General features: G+C 39.3%; 1 protein-coding gene across 1 annotated transcript in view; it reads left to right on the top strand.

Annotated features, from left to right (window-relative positions):
- SLC39A9 (solute carrier family 39 member 9) overlaps positions 1–20,685 on the top strand; it is a 49,111-nt gene extending 28,426 nt beyond the window's left edge. The window contains exons 3-7 of the mRNA XM_059056772.2: positions 5,342–5,536; positions 12,802–12,870; positions 13,963–14,048; positions 14,580–14,714; positions 16,681–20,685. Coding sequence (XP_058912755.1) covers positions 5,342–5,536; positions 12,802–12,870; positions 13,963–14,048; positions 14,580–14,714; positions 16,681–16,911 — 716 coding nt within the window. The 3' untranslated portion in view covers positions 16,912–20,685. The remainder of the gene's footprint in view (positions 1–5,341; positions 5,537–12,801; positions 12,871–13,962; positions 14,049–14,579; positions 14,715–16,680) is intronic.
- The last annotated feature ends 1,841 nt before the right edge of the window (positions 20,686–22,526 follow it).

Here is a 22,526-nt window from a genome sequence, read left to right as displayed (position 1 = left end):
ACATGCCGCAGAGCAACTAGGCCCGTGAGCCACAACTACTGAGCCTGCGCGTCTGGAGCCTGTGATCCGCAACAAGAGAGGCCGCGATAGTGAGAGGCCCGCACACCGCGATGAAGAGCAGCCCCCTCTTGCCACAACTAGAGAAAGCCCTCGCACAGAAACGAAGACCCAACACAGCAAAAACAAATAAATTAATTAATAAACTCCTACCCCCAACATCTTCTTTAAAAAAAAAAAAAGCATTGTTAGGATAAGATATAGAAAGATCTTATACTCATCTAAATTTTAAAATTCTGATGTAGTTATATCTTATGAAGGGAAATAATTTTGGCCACCCTTTGAAAGTTGTAATTAGGCTTGACATTTAGTTTCAGAACTATGGACACCCCAAAAGTAATTATCTTTAAAAATTATTATGCAACTGTTCACAAATAATAGTATGACTAACACCCTTTAATAAGGTGTTAACCCACCTTTGTACCTAAGCTCGCTTTAGCATCACCTTTCACCTAATTTAGCATGTACATCTGTTACCTATTAAGTCTGGATTTATAAAGAAGCATGTGCATAATTATCTTAAAACATACAACTGAAAGATTGTATTTTATTTCCATTAAAAAAAATCTTTTTGATTAGGAAGTAATTAATTGCATAACTTTTGAGATGAAATGCCACATTAAAAAAAATACAGAAGTGAAAGCCATTTTTTTGCCTTCAGCATCAATTTGTATCTACTCAATTTATGGCCTTATATTGATTGTTATCCGTTCATAGATATACAATATAGCCCCTGCCTTCAAGAATTCACAGCCGATGGAAAATGTGTAAATTAACAGTCAGTGCCAGCAGGGGTTGGCAAACTTTTTCTGTAAAGGGCCAGATAGTAAATATTTTAGGCTTTGTGGGCCATATGGTTCTGTTGCAGTTACTCAGCTCTGCTGTCAAAGCATGAAAGCAACCACAGACAATCCATGAACAAATGAGCATGGCTGTGTTCCAGTGCAAATTTTATTTACAAAGCTAGGCATGAGCCTTTGTCCTGCAGTTTGCTGCTGTCTGAATTATGGTATAGTGATATAAAATCTATGGTAGACTCATACTACTATGCTGTGTATATATAACTAGAGGAGGACACAGAAAATCTCAAGGAGGAAGGGACTTATGAGCTGAGTCTTGAAAGACAAGGTGTTATCCAGGAGAAGTAGCACGGAAAGCCCATGGATTCATTAACTCCTGCAGAGTCTAAGCAGAGCCCATTTTGTTAAATATTTAGTGGGTACCTTATGAAAAGATAATCATTCAAATCCTTTCCAATAGCATCTTTCTAAATAGTGTTGAAAATCGTAGTTACCTAAATTCTATGACTGACTTCACACGTGTAGTTTCTTTATATCTATAAATATGAAGAATTGGTTTTGTATATTAAAACAGAAGCATACCAAAAATTGCCTTTGTCGGGCTTTCCTGGTGGCGCAGTGGTTGACAGTCCGCCTGCCGATGCAGGGGACACGGGTTCGTGCCCCGGTCCGGGAAGATCCCACATGCCGCGGAGCGGCTGGGCCCGTGAGCTATGGCCGCTGAGCCTGCGCGTCTGGAGCCTGTGCTCCGCAACGGGAGAGGCCACAACAGTGAGAGGCCCGCGTACCACAAAAAAAAAAAAAAAAAAAAAAAAATTGCCTTTGTCTTTAGAGAAAGTCAAGTGTTTTACTTCGTTTATTTATTTTACATTCTTGAGGCCATGCGAAGCTATTCTTGCAGTGCACAAAGACCTACTTGAGAAGTAATGAGTTCTGCCATCTCAGTGTTGGTCATCAGGGTACTGCATTTTGAGTTTATTAATTTTTTATTGAAATATTGCATACAAAAAAGTATATGTCATACACACAAGAAAGTACACATATTGGCAGTATATATATATAGCTCAATGATTTTTCACAAACTGAACACCCTCCTTTTACCATGAGGCTACATTTTAATTGTCCAACACTACTGATCAAAATTCTTAGACTGCTTCTCTCATAAACTTAATTATTTTTCATCTCTGAGCTTTCAGTAAGTTCTCTGGCTTAAGATCCTTACTGCCAACAATAATTTTGCTTGCATGAAGGACGGGGTAGGCACATTCTGTCTGCCCACCTTTTCCTCCTAGACCTGTCTAGCGTTCAGTTCTCTTTAATTGATCACTGCAGTGTAGGCTTCTGATTTCCAGGAACTACCTTTTATTCCAAAATCATCCATTTCTTCCTCTGAAAGTCTCTCTACCTCCAGCAGTGCTTCCAAACTGAAGGTAGCAACTCTGGATCTTGAAATAAATTTAGTAAGTTGGACTTGTGACTGGCATTTAAGAAGAGAACAAAGGAGGGACAAGACAGATGAAGAAATAGTGCATTGTAACCATTGTAGGACTAAGTATTACTTTTTGCAACTTTTTATTTAGCTTTTCATCTATGTGTATGTTTACTAAATCATGATGTAAAATTTATTTTTTACTAGGGATCATGTCCTTAAAAGTTTAAAAAAACATTGTCATAAGTCTCATGTCAGCAATTTCAAAAACTGCTTAACATTAGCACCATTAACATTAACTGCTGATACTTGTAGAACTTGTTTAAATTAATAAAATGGAAATTTGGGGGCTGGAGGAAGTTTTTTTCTGCCTATCTCTTGGAGGAGCACTCCGTCTCATTTTAAGATGCCAGTGTAACTCAAACAGAGATGTTACAAGAAAAAATATTGCAGACAGATATCCCTCATGAATGCAGATTGCACAGTGCTTTACCAAATATTAGCAAATTGAATACAGCAATATGTAGACAGGATAATACATTTTGACCAATTGGAGTCTATCCTAGGAATGCAAATCAGGGGTTGGATTAATATCCAAAAACCATTTTAATTTATTATCTTAATCGAATAAAGTAGAAAAACCATTTGATCATCCTTAACAGGTACAGAAAAGCATAAACATTTGACAAAATTAAACTCCTATTTTTATATATATATAAAAAAATTCTCATCAAACTAGGAAAGAACTTCCTTACTGAGAAGGGGTGTATTTGAAAAACGTACAGATAAGATGCCTAACACGGGGAACAAAACATGGCTGTCTCCTCTCAACCACTTGTACTTAACATTGTACTTGGGGTCTTGGCCAGGCGCTAGTCTGAAGTAAGGCCAGAAAAAGAAAGAAAAGGCATAAAGATTGGCAAGAAGTAAAACTATCTGTTTGCAGATGACACGATCACCTATTTAAAAATGGTTAAAAATTTTAAAGCCTCACAATATCAAATGTTGACAGTGGAATGGAGCAACTAGTACTCTCAGACATTGCTGTTGGATATGTAGAATGGTACAACCACTCGGAAAACAGTTTGACAGTTTTTTTATAACATTAAACATACATACACCCATCAGTTCTGATCCTAGGTATTTACCCAAGGGAAAAGAAAATGTGTATTCACAGAAAGACTTGTACCTGAATGCTCATAGCAGCTTTATTTATAATGGACCAAAATTGGAAGTTACCTTAATGTCTATCAACAGCTGAATGGATAAACAAGTTGTGATATGTCCATACAATGGAACACTACTCAACAAAAAAGAGGACCAAACTACTGATACATGCAAAGCTTAGATAAATCTCAAAATGTTATGCTGGGGCTTCCCTGGTGGCGCAGTGGTTGAGAGTCCGCCTGCCGATGCAGGGGTCATGGGTTCGTGCCCCGGTCCGGGAAGATCCCACATGCCGTGGAGCGGCCGGGCCCGTGAGCCATGGCCGCTGGGCCTGCGCGTCCAGAGCCTGTGCTCCGCAACGGGAGAGGCCACGGCGGTGAGAGGCCCGCGTACCGCAAAAAAAAAAAAAAAAAAAAAAATGTTATGCTGAACGAAAGAATCCTTATGCAAAAGAGTATATATTGCATAATTCCATTTATATGAAATCCTAGATCAGGGAAAACTCTGGGAACAAAAAGCTCTTCAGTGCCTGCTTGGGACCAAGAGTGACATATTGACTCCAGGGATGCACAAGAGAACTTTTCTGATATTTTAAAGTACTGTTCCATATCTTGACCTTGGTGGTAGTTACTAGAGTTTTTACATTTGTGAGTTATACCTCAGTAAAGTTGATTTTTAAAAAAGAGAGAGAGAGAGAGATTTAGACATTTTAAAACAAGTAAATGAAATCACTATTAGGGAAAAAAATCTTAAGATTAAAAAATTACTTTGGGAAGATGAAAAAGTTTTAGAGATGGATGATGGTTGTAGAATGATGTGAGTGTACTTAAAGCCACAGAATTGTATGCTTAAAAATGGTTAAAATGGTAAGTAAATTTTATGTAATGTGTATTTTAACACATTTTTTAAAAAGGTTAAAAAAGAGAAAAAGCTGTGTAAACAAAGAATCTTTCAAGAATTAGAAAAATACATGAGTTTTTATTATCTTAAGATGGTATGTACTTTGTGCTTCTCAAAAATGACTTTTAAAGAATTAAGGCAGGCTCTAAAATATTGCGACAGACTTATGTAATTTCTTTGGTCAGAGATTAAAATGCTTAATCTAATTATAAACAATAAATGTGTTTAGTATGTTAGCCTGTATTTATGAAACACAGCAAAGATCAGGATTCTGGCCTTGAAGTGTTTGTGTTTTGAGTGTTAAATACGTGAGTATAATAAACTAGCAGTATTACTTAGCCAGGTGTCATTTACTCTAATTCAGAGTATCCCAACAGTCATATTTCTAGAACAATCATATTTCTAGAACAAACGTCTTTCTAGAAGGAAATGTCTCTTTTAAACTGCTCTGCCCTTTTGGTTTCTAATTAGTGATTGTCCCCTGAGATTTTTAAAGCTAAAAGTGTTTTATACTCAGTTTGCCCTTTATTTGCAATTTTTATATCAACCTAAGTGTAAAACTAGATGAATTTGATTGTAATTATTTTCACTGTTACTGTTCTTCATTTGCCTATTTTCATCAAAATAAACCTTACTGTAGTTTCTGGTGAGATTGGTGTGAATTTCTCTAGCCCGAAAGGAAGATTTGGGGATGATATCCCTTGGGAATATGACTGCTCTCTTGCTTGGTGATTTGCTTCCACTTCCTAGGTTTTGGGAATAATAGGCAGTTAAGAGCTCTGCATGCCAAAAGCAGAGGACCCTTGGGAATTTTTTCATCATGAACTTTAAATTAAGGGAGTTTATGATTGGCTAGATTATAATACAGGGAGTGAATGTCTTTGCAGTAAAATCTGTAGAGCTTGAAATACGGAAGAATGGAAGCTTCTACATGAAGATGTTTTGAGCGGGAAAACACATTTTCTCTTTACGGTTCATTCTGCTCTAGGGAAACACCACCAAGCGAGTCAAACACAGAATGTGATTGCATCAGACAAAGCAGAAATTCCGGTTGCCCGTGAACATGAGCACAGCCATGGCCACACACAGCTGCATGCCTACATCGGTGTTTCCCTCGTACTGGGCTTTGTTTTCATGTTGCTGGTGGACCAGATTGGCAGCTCCCATGTGCATTCTACTGATGGTAAGTAGCTCCAAGGTTTTCTGGGCAGTGCAAAACACTTGCATTTTAGGTGATCACAAATGATTGAATAATTCAATATGCATCAGTGGTCTTATTTAGTGCTACAACTTTCTCAGGTTCTGGTGAACATTTCATTCATTTGAGAAAGCTAGTGGGTTGTGACATGTGGCACAAGGGAGTGTTTATTGGATTATTACCCTGGTTATTTTAAAATTCATTTGATGGAGGTCTATGGCAGAAGTTCTTAACCCTTTTTGTGCCATGGAGCCTTTCAACAGTCTAAAGCCTGTGGACCTTTTATTGGAATAATGTTTTAAAATGCATAAAGCACAGTATAGGATTACAGAGAAAATCAATTTAATATAGTTACTAAAACATTAAAACAAATTTGTGATATAGTAATGCATGTCTTTATCGGCACATTAAATAATGAGATAATGTATTTAAATCATAAGCAAGTTAGAGGTAAATTTAATTGTTTAGGACATCAGTATAACAGCTATTGTTGAGTAGCTTGACTAAGAACATTAAATTCTGAGATAGGCTTTAACAAGGCAACAGAGTGTCAAGTTGAACATCCAGTTGATTTGGGTTTTTGTTTTGATGGTTACTAGTGTAGAAGAGCCTGATTCACAAAGATATTTTATTACAAATATACTTGAACACATTTGTAGCTTGCATTCCAGAGAAAGATAAGCTTCTTTCAAGGACAACTAGAATTCTCCAAGACTTTTAAAGTTAATTCCAGTCATAGTACCTTTTTTGTCTTGAGATCAATGAATTCATCTTTGGTTAGATCAATATCTTTGATATGGTTTATATTAAATAAAAAAGGTTTCTGATCCATGATACAACTTTGATGCCATTGTGATATAACTAAACTTTTTTGACATAAATACATTTGAAAGGGTTATAATGGACATAAGGGTTTACAGATATTTCTTTTCAAATACATTGACAGAGAATTTTGCAGATAGGAACTGCTAGAAAGCAGCATAGATATCTTGGTCACCAGCAAGGGGTCCCATGACTTCTCCTGTTTTGTGGCTGATGACTGTTAGGTGTAGAGTTGCCTGTTAGTTCCCAGCTCCGTCTCATGAGCGTCTACAAACAGGAAGACTGTAATCATGCAACGTGGCAGCACTTCTATAAGCCCTTAATTTAAAGTAGTGATGAAAGAGAGTGATAAATGTTTAAGTTTACTTCATTTTGTTCTACAGCGTAAATACGTTAAACTCACTTAGGCAGTTAAAATTTTCCTTTATATAGTTTGCAGTGTAAAGGACATTGTAAGGGCCTTACCAAGTACTGAGTTTTAAATATAGTGAAATCTGTATCTATAAAAAAATAATAATAAGTAAATAAAGTAGTGATGAGTGAAAGTGATAATATGATCTTATAACTATAAAATAATATGAAATTATCTGATTTCTATTGGTAAAGGTAGTGCTACTATTACTTGTGCTTTATTGTCTATATTTATAATTAAAGGAAATGCTAAAGTTCAGTTAGAGGTTAGTACAAGTAAAAATATATATATTTTTAAGTTAAGGTCACAGACGCCCCCTGCATTCTCCCTGTGTCCTCCTATTAGACCCCAGGTTAACAATCCCTGGTCTACCAAAAAAATCTGTAGAAAAGCAGGCAAAAGACATGAACAAATAGTTCATAAAAAGATATAAAAATGGTCTTTAAACATATGAAAAGATGTTCCTTGCACTTAAAATAAGAAGACTGCAAATCAAAATTCCACTGAGATGCCATTTCTCACCTGTCAGATAGGCAAAAATTCAAAACCTTGACAGTATACTCTGTTGGCAAAGCTGTGATGAAACAGACACTCATCTGTTGCTGTGGGTGTGCATAGTGGTACAGCCTCTGTAGTGGAGAATTTACCCTTTAACCCCAAAATCCCACTTCTAGGAATCTGTTCTGATGAATTGGCTCCAGTATGAAAATACATATGCACAAGACTAATCAGTGCAGCATTGTTTATCATTGTAAAAACACTTCAATGTCCAGTCATGCAGATTAGTTGAGTATAGTGTGGTGTGTCCATGTAATGGAGTTCTATGTAGCCATGAAATAGAATAAGGAATCAGGTCTCTGTGAACCAATATGGAGAGAGTTCCAGGAAATACTGTTAAGTGGGGGGAAAAAAGCAAAAATAAATTATTATACATCATATATTATGTTTTGTGTAAAAAAGAAGGGGAAACAAGTATACGTGTATATATTTGCTTATCTTTACAAGAAAGAAACATAAGGATCAGCTAGAAAACAAAGTTGATTACTTGTAGGAGTGAGGGCATGGGTGGGATAAGGTAGAAGGGTTTGGGGAGGGCATGACACGTCCCCGGGCATGCCGTTTTGATACAGTTTTGACTTTGGGAAATATGTTAATATTTTCCATATTCAAAATATAAAATGAAATCAACAAAGGATGGGGGAGCTAACTGAAACAGATGAACTATACTTCAAATGAATAACAGTTACGTTGAAGGGGATGTAGAAAAAACTAATTCAAGTAACTTATGAATGTAGTATTTGACTATATACCTTTAGTGGTGAGTAGAGTTGGGGAAGAAGCGTAAACAGTACTGAACTCTTTTTAGTAGGCTTTGCTTTTTGTAATGGTGTGGGCAAAACAGTTCTGAAACTAGTTTAGATATGTTACAAGATTGAGCAAATGAGTAAATGTGTTGCCGTTGGTGGAACCAGAGTCCTCACTGAGGAAGAAGGGACATGCAAATAGGGAATGAGGGAAAGCAAGAAAGAACCCCTACAGGGATGGGTTCGAATTGGAGCTATTGGAATCATGATTTTTAAAACGTGTATGTGTATGTGTACATATACATGTGTGTCTATGTATACATGTATGTATGTCTTAGTTCTGTGTGCAGAGAGGGCCTAGAAGTAAAGACACCCCACTAGCAATGAGCATATCAGGGCTCTTCAGAGAAATGGCTGATTCTAGGACAGGACAGGGTAAGCATAAAATGAGCTTGGAACATCTAGTGCTCAAAGAAGATGGAAACATGTCACAGGATATAGGAACCAGCTTGAAGGGGCTTCCCTTGGCCAGATCTCAGACAGTTTCTGCACCAAGATAATTAAGAACAGCAATAAAGCGTAAATCATTGAAAAAATGGGAATCAGTGGGCACATCCACATGGGAGAAAGATAAAAGGAGAAGGGAGGGCATTTGCTTCCAGCAGAATGCTAAATGCCAGTTGGTAAATGTGGAAGCAGTTGGAGTTGGACAATCATCTTTGCAACCTTCATAGTAAAAATTGGCTCAGGCCAGAATCATCAATGAATGTTAAATCTAAGGGGTATATTTTGATTTGCTTATTAGTTGCAAGGAGAAAAAAAAGTAACTAAATGAAGAAATCGGACAATACCTTGATCAGATGATCAAAATTAATGTCACTGGTATTCTGCTTTCAGTGTGGGCAGAATGTTCCTTCCAGACCAGCCTCTGTACAGATAACTGTCAACTTTGGACAGAATTTTGAAAACCACTATCTGAAGACATTGGAGAGTGAGTGACCTAAAGGAGGAAAATTCTGGAAGGGAGTCTACACTTGGAACCTATTTTTACTACTTTTAGTTCCTATTTTTACCGCTTTTAGCAATCAGTGCCTGTGGGGTAACTAGCTGATAGAAGACACAGTCTTTCTGGCCTAAGGAACTGGAGGACAGAGTTCAAGGTACCCAGCCCCTGGAAAGTGAGGGGAGAATCTTAGAAAGGAGAGAGACAGAGAAACTCAGCCCCAAATTCTGTGTATAAACTGCCCAAGTCTCTGGCTAAGCTCTGAACCATGCTTTCTTGGGCAGACTCTAGACAACTCAGCTAAACATAAAAGAACTAAACTGATTTAGGCAGCTGCCCAGAAGACGGAGTTTGCAGTTTGAGCTAAATCAAGTTATATAAAGCAAAGCAAAAAGTCAACACTCTTTGGAGGAATATAATAGAATCCATAGTATCCACAAGATAACATTTACAATATCTAATATATAATCCAGAATTCACACCACCAGTGAGCAGCAGATGTACATCCTGTGCCTCTAGATGTGATAGCCTGAGGAGCATCACCTATGTAGTATTCCATCCAAGAATGCATCATCTAAGGACACATCAGACAAATCCAAAAGGAAGGACCACTCTGTTAAAAAACAAAGGTGCAGGGAAGGAAATGTATTCTTCAGAGATATCAATGTCACAAAAGTCAAAGGCAGAGAAAGTGTCTCAGATTAAAGGAGACTAAAGAGATACAACTAGGTGCAACATATGATCTTAGGCTGGATCCTTCCTGGAAAAGGAAAAATGCCCTGAAAGACATTCTTGGGCAATTGACAAATTAGAATATGCAAGAGAGAGTAGAAAAAAAAATCAATGTTAAATTTACTGAAGTTGGTAACTTTACTGTGATTATGTAAGAAAATATCGTTTATCATCAGAAATACACACTGAAGTATCTAAGTATAAAGAGTTACGATGTATGCAATTTACTCTTAAATAGTACAGAGAAAAAGATATACACAAATATGTGTATTTGTGTAGTGTAGATAGAGAACAAGAGAGCATAAGCCCAAGTGATAAAGCAAATGGGGCAAAATGTTGGACAATTAGTCATTCTGAGAAAAGGGTATATGGTTGCTTTTTGAACTATTCTTGCAACTTTTTTTTTTTTAACTAACCAAGTCTTTTTTTGGGAAATTCATTTTGACTTTTTTTTTTTTTTTTTTTTTCGGTACGCGGGCCTCTCACTGTTGTGGCCTCTCCCGTAGCAGAGCACAGGCTCTGGATGCACAGGCTCAGCAGCCATGGCTCACGGGCCCAACTCCTTCACGGCATGTGGGATCCTCCCGGACCAGGGCATGAACCCGTGTCCCCTGCATCGGCAGGCGGACTCTCAACCACTGTGCCACCAGGGAAGCCCTGGGAAATTGATTTTGGAGTAAAAGGTTTTACTTATGTGCTTTATTCCAAACAGCAAATGAGAAGCACCCTGTGTTGGATGGAATCTGACTCCAGCTACATTACATAGTTGTCCACAGTGGCCTTTATGACATTTTTCTTGCAATGCTTGTCAGTTTAAATTTAAAATGCATTTATAGGCGCATTAGTGTCCTGTAACCCCATACAAAGAATTAAATGTAGTATGTGTTTATTTTTCCTCCTGTTTTATCTCAGAAGTCACTGTTTTTGCTGGTTTTCATGTATCTGATGACCTCACTTTACCTATTACCTGCAGGTTTTTATGTATTATTATCAGTAAAAGTTAACTCGTTTATTAAATTTATTCTGAAGCAGAGTCTTTTCCTATAGATTTATAGAAATTGTGTTTTAATTTTAAAACCTCTAATTTTTTTTAAGATGCTACTTATAATTAGACCACAAGACTATGTAAAGAAAAGCCAAAACAAGCTTGTCACACAGTGTAATATGATCGTTCTTCCCAGTTTGGGGTGATATTGAAATATATGTTGTCTCAGAGTGATTAGGGGCTTTAGCTTCCCTTCTTGCAGTGTTTTAATTAGAAGATAAATTTTGTCAGTAAAAAGATAAAGATACTTTACTTGTGCATGCTTTTTCCATTGTAAACCATTCCTTCAGTGGGCTAGACCCCTCAAAAGATTAAATTCCTTGCAATTTACCTGACTAATGTCCATCTGTCATTTCACCTGGCATTTTGATGTCCATGTCTTTGAACTTTACATTGTTTGGACATTATTTACTTGTTTATATATTTCTTATAATACCTGTAATACAGATAAATACTTTTTTTAATCTCCAACAAGGATTTATTAAGCAACTGTTGGGTGACCAGTGCTATGCTACATTCTATAAGACAAATAAAAAAATGGAAAGAAGTATAAAATTTAATTCTGTATAGTTCACAGTCAATTGGGAGGGACATATTTAAGTGAAAACAGTTTTGTATATCTAAGGTGGAATATAGAAGAAACCTTGAAGTAGCATGTAGAGACTGTGCATAGCGCTGTACATTTCTAGGCAAGGGGAGAGTTGTTCTAAGCTGGAATTAATCTTTGATTCTTTCTCAGAGTAAGCGGTCCTAGAATTAAGACTTTGAACAACGTCTTGGTTTTGGATTGATGAGCTGGGCAATTTAGTACATGCCAAGAATTAGGGGTGAGGAGATTTGGGGAAAGGAGAATGAGGCAGTTTTGTTAGAGGGTGTTACAGAAACTGGTTTAACTGGACTGGACAGTAAGAAATAAGATGATACCAGTTGAGGACTTCCCTGGTCGCACGGTGGTTAAGGATCTGCCTGCCAATGCAGGGGACACGGGTTTGAGCCCTCGTCTGGGAAGATCCCACATGCCACGGAGCAACGAAGCCCGTGCGCCACAGCTACTGAGCCTGCGCTCTAGAGCCCGTGAGCCACAACTACTGAGCCTGCGAGCCACAAGTACTGAAACCCACGTGCTTAGAGCCTGTGCTCTGCAACAAAGAGAAGCCACCACAGTGAGAAGCCTGCACACTGCAATGAAGAGTAGTCCCTGCTCTCGCAACTAGAGAAGGCCTGTGAGCAGCAACAAAGACCCAATGCAGCCAAAAATAAATAAAATTTTTTAAAAAGATGATATTAGTTGATAGAGGGCTCAAGACCTACTTAATAGAGCAGTTTGGACTGAATTTGAAAAGCAGAAGATTCTTAACTGACCCATCACAAGGGTGGTGATTCAGAAAGATGAATCGGACAAGGATGTGTAAGATGAATTAGGTTAGGGAGAAATGAGAGTAAGGGGAGACAACCAGATGGGAGCCTACTGCTAATTTAGGTTTGAGTTGATGAAAATTTAGGTTAGGATGGTGGCAATAAAATGGAGAAAGGCAAATGTGAACGACATTTTGATGTTAGAATACAGATAAAGTTGCATGTAGGAGGCTGGGGAGGGTGAGGGGGTAGGCAATGACAATGAAATTGGTCTAGAGAAAAGTGGTCAGACGCCACAGAGCACTTTCCTTGGAGAGGTGAAGCGTTAAGAGGTGTGAGGCTGTTTGGGGTGACATCGTGTCTGTTCAGGGAAGGCTGGGTCAAATGAAGAGTTTCCACCTCTTCAGGACAGGGGAAACTTCCAAGTGTTTGAAGCAGAAGAAAAAAGACAATAGTGAGGAAAATAATAATCTTCTACTTTAAGAGCTTTCAAAGACTTCTTCCACCCACAGGTGAATGTTCTAATAGTTTCTGTTTCATGTTGCTTCATGGCTGACTTGCTTATTTTTACTTCAGATCCAGAAACAGCAAGGCCTAGCAATTCCAAAATCACCACCACGCTGGGTCTGGTCGTCCATGCTGCAGGTAGGGTCAGATTGCAGTGGAACCCTTTTCTTTTCTGTCACACAGGGACCATCCACATGAAATACTCTAGGGCTGGCCTTTTGGGGAAAGGGTTGCTTAATGAAGTCTTCCAACAGAAGCATGAGCCCTGGCATACTCAGTGTTGGGGTTGCAATAAGAATGGTTCTGTATTTCTTAATGGATGAAAATAATTTGTGGCACATGAAAAATACATGAAATTCAAATTTCAGTGTCCATGGTAAAGTTGTAGTGGAACACAGCCATGGCCACTTGTTTACGTATTATCTGTGGCTGCTCTCACACAATGGTAGAGTTGGGTAGTTGCAAGAGACCAAATGTCTCACGAAGGCTAAAATACTTCCTATCTATCCCTTTAACAAAAAGTTTGCTGACCTCTGCCTTAGGATCTCATCTGCATAAGAGCCTGCTCACTTTTGTACTCAGTAGCCCTGGTGCTGGGTATCTACCCAAGTGCCAGGTGAGGCAGAGGTAGGCTGTAGAGTGTCGAAGTCTCAGCATTGCTGACAGGGCATGCCTTAAAATCATAACCAAAACTAGTCCCAGTAGTAGGGCTCTGTAAATGACAAAAGCATGTGAAAGGTGACACACTCTTATCTGGACTTTCTAGGAAAACATGCTTTTCTAACAAAAAAATTCATCCATTTCAACCACTATTTACTCATTACGTATAAATCATCTATGCCAAGTCGCGGTGTCTTTATTTGGGTTTTTCATCTGCAAGATGCAGAGACGCTTCCTTTGAAATTCTTTGATATTTCTGTTATTACAGTTTGATTGATTAATCAGTAGATTTTTGAGCATCATACTTTTCCAACAGCAACAATAACTGACTAATTGAATATTGAATAGCACCTGTGCTAAGCTCTTCACATATGTTACCTCATGAAAACCCTAGGAATACATACTTTATTGAACCCATTGTAGAAACGAGAAGGCTATGGTTCAGAAAGGTTAAGTAACCGTCCAAGAGTCCAGTCCAGCTCTATCTGACTCTAAAGCCCACACAGTCACTCACCACACTATTATAGTTGTTATTTATAGTTATAGTGTTTTATGTTTTTCCAAATTCAGCTGACGGTGTTGCTTTGGGAGCAGCAGCTTCTACTTCACAAACTAGTGTCCAGTTAATTGTGTTTGTGGCAATAATGCTACATAAGGTAAGCAAAATTTTGGTGTAAGATTCGGTATTGACTGCATTTATAATTAAAATTTCTCTTTGGTCATTATGTTTTTCTGGAATGGAAAGTTTTGTTTTATTTTTTTATTTAATTTTTTTTATTTTCGTAATTGCTGTTCATTTTAGAGAATTGAATAAATCTGTTCATAGCTGGGTCTTTTGCTACCATTTTCTTAACCTTATACTTGAAGGCGTTTTATTTTTTTATGGTCATATACACAAACCGTTAAGTCCTCTACAGATTTCTACATTTCATAGTAATTTTTGTTCATAAATATTCTTCCTTTCTTTATACTCTTTTCTTAACTATTACACAGACACACACACACGCACACACACACACACAAATGAGATATTTTCTAGCTTAGAACATTAATTCCTAAAAGGCAAAGCCCAGACTTACTATTATGCCTAGTTTTCTTGTATGAGAATTCAGTCAAATGATATGTACTTCATAATGTAGAAGCAATCCAAACTTCCAGAGTAATAAGGGATAGTTTTTCTTTTCCAGGCACCAGCTGCTTTTGGGCTGGTTTCCTTCTTAATGCATGCAGGCCTCGAGCGGAATCGAATCAGAAAGCACTTACTGGTCTTTGCACTGGCAGCACCAGTTATGTCCATGGTGACATACTTAGGACTAAGTAAGGTAAGTCTGACTCATTCCTAGCTCATCTAGGCAAGTATCTAATTCTTTGTGATCTACCAGAAGGTATAGTCTCTTACATTGAATTTTTCAGTTAAATTACCCCCTCAAACTAAAGATAAAATTCGAATTAAAAACCTGTACAAAGTATACATCTTAATTCCAAGTCAATCCTCTTCATAAATTTGGAGCATTTTCTTATTCATGTAATTCGAAAACTTCTTCCCCATCAGTTCCAAAAATCCTTGCACATATATATGATCTTTAAAATAATACAACTTAAACCTTATCAGACATGCTAATTTTATTTGACAGATACATAATAAGTCACAACATAATGTATTTAATGTTTCAGCAGGCACAGGAAGTGTGAGGGACAAGCTTGCAGCAGCTTTGAGAGCAGTAAGGGATGAGCAGAGATCTCTGTATTCAGCTAAGACTCAGATTCTTCTACTCCCAGCTCTCATATTACTGCATGTTAAGTACCCAGGTGTTCATCGTTGCACTCAATGTAGCTCCAGACCTGAAGTGGCATGTGTCGCTTGTCACCTCAGAGCCCGGACATTCTGCTCTGTTGCTCCAGTTGGACCTTTCCATGCTTTATAATTTTTTCCACTAGGGCTGCAGTTCTTAGCAGCAGCCTTACCCATTTTACTTAAATATCAATTGGCAGGCAACAGGAGGAAAATCTTAGAACCAAACCAACTCAGGGCTAGTTCCTGGAAACCACTTTCCCCCACTGTCTCTGAAGGTCACTGATTCTTCTGAGCGTCATTCAATTCGTATTTCATATAGTAAAATTTGTATTGAAAGGAACATAGAGAAATGAGATGGTTAAAGGATGGTTAAGTTCCTGTTAATCAAGGGTTAGTTGATCTGGATTGCTAACACCTGATTGTGAGCTTTATCTTCTTTTAGTCAATGAGCAATACATAGTTCCCTTTTAAATATTACCCTATTGGGACTTCCCTGGTGGTCCAGTGAGTAAGACTCCACTCTGGCAAGGCAGGGGGCTCGGGGTCGATCCCTGCTCGGGGGACTAGATCCTGCATGCGTGCCGCGACTAAAAGATCTCACACTGCAACTAAGACCCAGTGCAGCCTAAATAAATAAATATTACCCTATTTATTACTGCATTGATCAATATAAGTTTTTAGAACTTTTGAGAGGAAGGTATGATAATTTTGGAGGCATAGAGTTACATATTACATTTATGGCATGTTCTTAAATTTTCAATTAATTGTCTTAGTAGGTACACTTTTTTCATTAAAAAAAATTGAAATGAATTGTATAAAGATTAGCTTATGAGATATTTCTAGGCTCTGTGAGGGCAGGTACTGTGTCTCGATTCCCACTGTATCTCAGGCACTGGCCTAGAGCCTGGTGCATATGGCATATTTGTTAATATTAGTAGAATAAATGAATGAATGTATGAACTTTGATATCTGCATTAATGCTGTTGATTCCATCTTAATAATACAGGCCAATTCTGTTCAACCAGACTTGAAGTTTGTTTGAAAAAGTAATTGTGTACATCACCAATAGTCTTAAATCCTTATTTGGAAGCTTCCCATAAATAACAAGATCGTTCTGATCTCAGGATGTCCCCGGTGCCCCAGATAACACGAGTTATGAATATTGGGGTTTTTTTTTTTTTTTTTTTTTTTTTTTTTTTTTTTTTTTTTTTTTTTTTTGCGGTATGCGGGCCTCTCACTGTTGTGGCCTCTCCCGTTGCGGAGCACAGGCTCCGGACGCACAGGCCTAGTGGCCATGGCTCACGGGCTTAGTTGCTCCGCGGCATGTGGGATCTTCCCGGACCAGGGCACGAACCCGTGTCTCCTGCATCGGCAGGCGGATTCTCAACCACTGCGCCACCAGGGAAGCCCTGGGTATTTTTTTATTGGAACTTCTTCCTGCCTCTGGATCTTACTTGACTTAATTTTTCTTCTCTCTTTATCTTACTTCACAGAGCAGTAAAGAAGCCCTTTCAGAGGTCAATGCCACTGGAGTGGCCATGCTTTTCTCTGCTGGGACATTTCTCTATGTTGCCACGGTGCATGTCCTCCCTGAGGTGGGCGGAATGGGGCACAGCCACAAACCCGACCCCGCTGGAGGGAGAGGCCTCAGCCGCCTGGAGGTAGCAGCCCTGGTTCTGGGCTGCCTCATCCCGCTCGCTCTGTCAGTAGGACACCAGCACTGACTGTTGAGGGTCCAGCCTCAGGCCATGGCCGTTTTCCATCCAGTGAGAATAGCCAGCACGTGACAGCTGCTCACTTCTCAGTCTCTTGTCTCGCCTTGCCCATCTCCACCCGTAACCCTAAAGATTCTGGAGGGAGGTGAGATGAAAACCTGGAGTAATGGAAAGCTTTTCGAGTAGAAACAACACACTGCAAAGGATACAGACATTCCGTTGTGTTGTCTTTTCAAGGGCCTTTGGCATTTTGAGTTTTGTTGTTTCCCTTAACCCTATTCTCAGGGAAGATGGAATTTAGTTTAAAGGAAAAGTGGAGACCTTCATACTCATAATGAAATAATTATGAAAGTACAGTGTTCTATAATTAAGCTAAATCTCTTAGTTTAGAGGCTCTGCCACTTTAATCCATTGATTTTTAACATGGTTCTCGCAGTGTAAGACTGGTGCTTTAGCATCTATGCCACATCTATGCCTTGAATGAAGGTCATAATGCCCACTGTCTTAGATGCTAAAGATAAGTAGTTCATTTGAGGCTAGAGTCAGGAAAAGGACGGCAAGACACATTGAAAGCTGACTTTATACTTTAGAGAGAGATCCACTGAAGAGGGTATGTCCGGAGAGTCTTTTAAACACCTTCTGCACTTGTCTCTTTAAAGAGAGCCTGCCATTCCATCAAATGGAGCAACAGAGGTGGACTAGCTTTTAAAGAGGTAACTAGTGTTTTCTAAAACATTTATTTTCAAGTTCTCCTTTGTGTAGAGTAGCTGCCTGTACAGCACCTTCTTTATAGAGGAGCCAGGTTCTAGTAGGTAGGCTTTCCTTAGGCATAGGCTTTCCTTCAGGAACAGTCAGATCCCAAAGTATCTTTGGAAATTAAGGGGTGTTAAATTTTAAGTGAATTCGGATAGTTACATCTTTGTAGTAACCTTTTTAAAAGTAAGGTTACCAAAACCTATGTTTTCCTTTTTTTGTCTCTAAGTATTTATCTTAGCAGACCAGCAGTCCCTCTCTGGCAAAATACTTGGTGCCCCTTGGGGACTGCTAGGTCAGCGTCACATAAGCACCTGTAGCAGTGAAGAAAGTCAGGATGTATCATAAATGGGAAGTGTTTGCCTGTTGATTTAAAGCTTATTAAAACCATGTCTTTTGTCTCTTCATCTTTTCCATGCTTTTCTCCTAACTTCTCCCTCCAGCCCTTCCTCCCTACAATTTGCTGCTTACTGCTGGTGGTGATGTTAATATTTGTGAGTTGAGTTCTCTCATCAGGACAACCACTTCTTGAACTGTGATGATGAAGATAGTCTCGTGTCTGTTCTTTATTCCTTTCAGTGAAGTTACCTTTGTGTCAAATGCAGCTTTATTAAGCCCTTAAAATATCACTTCCTCATATGTGAGATGACACAATCACTAATATTCTGGTAATTTAAACAATTGAGATAGTGAAAGTGTTAAGCAAACTAGGATAATTTTTCCATATTTGCCAAAATCCCCGTAAACCTTGTGTTATCAAATAAGTATATAATATATTGTTAATTTATTTTGATTTTCTGTACCATTTCAAAACACGTGACAGAAAGGGGGAACCAAGACTGTTTTCGTCAGGGCATTGGATTTAGGACTTTGTAAAACATTTTATATGACACGTAAGCCAGTATGCCCAGGATATCTTTATTTCCTTCCTAGATTTGTTACTGGGTCAGCAGCTGGGGAAAAAGAACTTGAGAGCCCTCTGCTGGCTGTAGACCAAAGTAGCATAAACAGGATCTGGTTCTGGATAGTGGCTGGCAGCCATTGTATACAACATTAAAACCAACAGAAGGTACAGTATGAAAGTCTAAGTGACTTTCCTGATAACAGCTCTGACTTAGGAGAGTCATAGGGTTTCATCTGGTCCTTCAAAATAACATGGTTGCCTTGATTCTCCCTGGAAATTTAATTAAGTAAATAGCTCAGTTTAGTGTCTGGTTCGGTTTGGATAGTGGCACTTTCTATCATATTTTTGTGTGCAATGATCAGAAATTTGTTCTGCTGGCCAACGCCTCTTTCAGCAGTGCCTTGCCATCACACTTAAAAGTTTGGCTAGAATATCTTGCTGGGTAGGGCCTCGAACTCTGGCAAGGATCAGACCATCTAACTTCCAAATTGGCCTTCCCCTCTGGACCTCACATTAACAAGCAAACCTTTCACGGCCTATCAGCCCTCAAGAGCTAGGGGCTTTCCCAGATTTTAAAGCTGCTGCCTCGGGACCACTTATTTCCCTCCTGGTCAGCAGGCAGAAATAGCCATACTAATTTTACAGGGCTCAAATGCATCTCCAGGCAGCAAGGAACCGAGCAGCGTGGCAGAGGCCTCCTTCACGGGGGGAAGAACTTGCTCATGGTGGGCAGTGTCCCAGGAGAGGTCACAGTGATGGTCACTTATTGGCACATTTCAGTTCCATTTTCCTCTTGTTTAGAACTGCCTCCTTCGATGTGGATGCCTTAATGCTCTCACACATTTGAAAACCTTGGCAATACTTAAGTTGCTGCCGTGATTACAGATGGAATTATTGGCTACCAAAGAGATGCAGTTGATGATGAAAAGCATGGTCCTTCCTTCCTCGTAACCAAAGTTCATCTGAATTGCAATGTGACTCCCTTTCCTCAGTAGGGATAGACTTTCTTCAGATCTCAAGTGCTCTCTTAAGTGGCAGATTAATTTGAAAAACACTACTGATGCATTCCCATCACTTGTTCGCCAGTGAATTGCTTGTCAGTTCCCATATCCCTAAAGTAGCGATGTTCCAGGTCTGATGGCTTTCCTGTGCACGCTATTGCCAGATTTCATTTTTTAGGCAAAGTTTCTGCACTGGAGTATAGAGAGTTGGAAACAGTACCACCTACAGAGGCTATGTGTTCTCTCTTCCCCTCGTCACCTTTTTATTTCCCTATTCAAAACAGCCAAGTCTGTTCCTGTATTTTGAATCATTAGAAAAATGGGAGAGGTGGCTGTTTTGAGTGGTCAGTTCTTTGTAGAAAGGAGAAAATGTAATTGTGTTTTTTACCGGCCTATTTCTAAGTGTCACTGCCTGGTTTTTCTCTTTATCAAGGATTAGAACTCAGAGGACATGCCAGCCTCTCAGACACATGGTAGCCAGGTACTGAATATGGGAACTGTATGTATGTCAATAGCACAAGCCCCCAAAGAATGTTCCTGTCCATGGGGCCCCCGAGCCCCTTGGGAGACTGAGAATAATAACCAGATTCATCCAAAACTGCTGTAGGGCAAGACGAGAACCCTCTATAGGTGTTCCACAGGGGTACCTTCCTTACATTACAAAACTTCTGCTCAATACAGAATGGTCCACATAACAACCCCAAGAGCACTGTTGGAGATGCTATGAAATTAAAACCAGTGATGTAGCTCCTTTGTACCTGAGACATCTAGATTCACCTGAGGAGACCTGAGGGAAATGTATGACTTGCATGAAAGGGCTAGACAACCATTAGGAATTTTCTAGATATACCCAGCCTAACACAAGGAGATTGGCTTTGATCTGTTTTCTCATTGCATCTTCTACCAAGTTGGAAGTCTCGTGGGACAACACTGCAGTTCCCCTGGTCCAGTAACCTGAACAGTGATTTTAAATATCCCCTTTTCTGGATCCTTTGTAAACATGAAATCATTCCATGGATGGCTGCCTTATAATTTTGTCTCTTTCCACTTTAATTGTGAATGGTTTAAAAAAATGTTTTTGCTGTTTTCTGATTTATTTTATGATATTAAATTTTTATTAGTGCATACCTTATGTGAGTGGTTCATTACTTATCCTCTCGGCAGTCTTCTTGTTCTGTTTGATGACCAGACTGGACCCACATTCGAACATCAGAAAAGGTAATGAAAAGTTTGGAAGGGCAGTGGAAAGATGTGTCTATATGTACATCCTTTAGGGAAGGAGGGAAGGAAAGGAGGAGGGGAGATTAAGCACTCCATACACCATCTGCCCCTAAAGATAGCAATTCATTGACAGTTTTTTTCCATGGCCATTGTTGTTAGCAAATATTATTTATGAAGGTAGCCCTAATCCCAGAAAAGAGAAGCAGGCCAGTAGGCCCCAGTCACAGTTGGTGCATTTCAAAGGGCACAGTTAACTAATAGGAGTATGTAGACGCTATGAACAACTGACTCTGGAAATAGAGATTTCAGTAGAAGTGCAATTTGTGAATTTTATAAGTGTTTTCTCCCTCTGTGCACTTTAGTACTAGATCTCATTTTTTAACTGATATACCGATAAACACTGTGTATAGCAATGTATCACTTAAATGCATAGCTTATGTTTATTCATTAGATTTCATTACTACTGGTCTACTTTGTGCTGACTTTCTGTATGTATCACGTGTGCTACAGCTCGTTACAAAGATTGTGCCCAGAGTGTTACATATTGCCTGAAAACCTTTCCTCATAAATAAGAAAATAGGCCAAAAGGACATGGTATTTATGATTCCTGCCATCTCTTACGGAAGCTTTCAGATGAAGTGTCTCATCCCTCTTTTGCCTTAAGCAGTGGTTGTGAAATCTTCGGAAGCCACAGCATTATTAAGTAACAGCCCTTTCATCCTACTGCCCTGAGATCAAAGTGTATATAGATATATGTATGTATATATACATATTTATACATATGCATCTATATACAGTTTTAGCCAAAATAGCCAACAATCCTTATTCTGTTTAATTTCTAATTCTTACACGCTAAAGCTGCATCCTGCAGTGTAGTTTTTACGATGTAGGAAGTGAGCCTGCTTTGTGTCCCACTCTGGTCGCCGCATGTCGAGAATGCCCCTCCTCCAGCTCCCTCACCTCCTCCAGGTCTTGGTCCAGAGTCTCCTTCAATTAGGCCTCCCGCGACCACCGTATTTAAAACTGTAATCTGCTCACCCCCGCCCCAGTGTTCTCTACCCTGCTATTTCTTTTTCTGTAGCACTGATCACCTTTTAATCTGCTTTAGAATATATGTCTTTGCTTTGTCCCTCTTCCCTGCTGAAATATAAGCTCCAGGGAGCTAGGTTCTCAAAAAATATGTTGTTAAATGAATTGGTCTGCCCTGAGGGGGCACTTTTTTCCTGATCTGTGCTCTCCCCTCCTTTTCCCCCACCAGCTCCTGCCCTGATTCGTGGCAGAATCAGCTGCTGGCCTTATGTGTAGCTCCGCCTTTGTCTCACACTGAAGCCAGGGCTGCTTGGGAGTTAGCACAGGGGCGGGGAGTCAGGGCAGGAGACTGAGCATATAGGTGGGCAATTAACTGGGTTCAGGTTACTAATCCAATACTAACTAATGTTAGTAAGGTACTATGTGACCGATTTAGGGATCAGAAAACCTGGTTCTCCTTTCTGGCTTACCTACTGATTTCTGTTGCAATGATAGCCACTGCCCATTTCTGTAAATTTTGGATGAGGACGTGAGTGAAAGCATGTGTCCCAGTCTGGTTGCCGCATTCATAAAGGGATCCTGACAAATTCTAGAGCCATCAGAGGAGGGAGCCCAGTGGAGAGGGGATGGGAAGCCAGGGCCTTGGAGGCAGTGTAGAAGGGACTGGATTGTTTACTTATGTCCGGAATGCTCTTGGGGACAAGAATTTGATAACC

This window comes from Kogia breviceps, chromosome 3 (assembly GCF_026419965.1).
Source record: "Kogia breviceps isolate mKogBre1 chromosome 3, mKogBre1 haplotype 1, whole genome shotgun sequence".
Classification (NCBI taxonomy): Eukaryota; Metazoa; Chordata; class Mammalia; order Artiodactyla; family Physeteridae; genus Kogia; species Kogia breviceps.
This window is presented reverse-complemented; position numbering and strand designations above follow the sequence as displayed.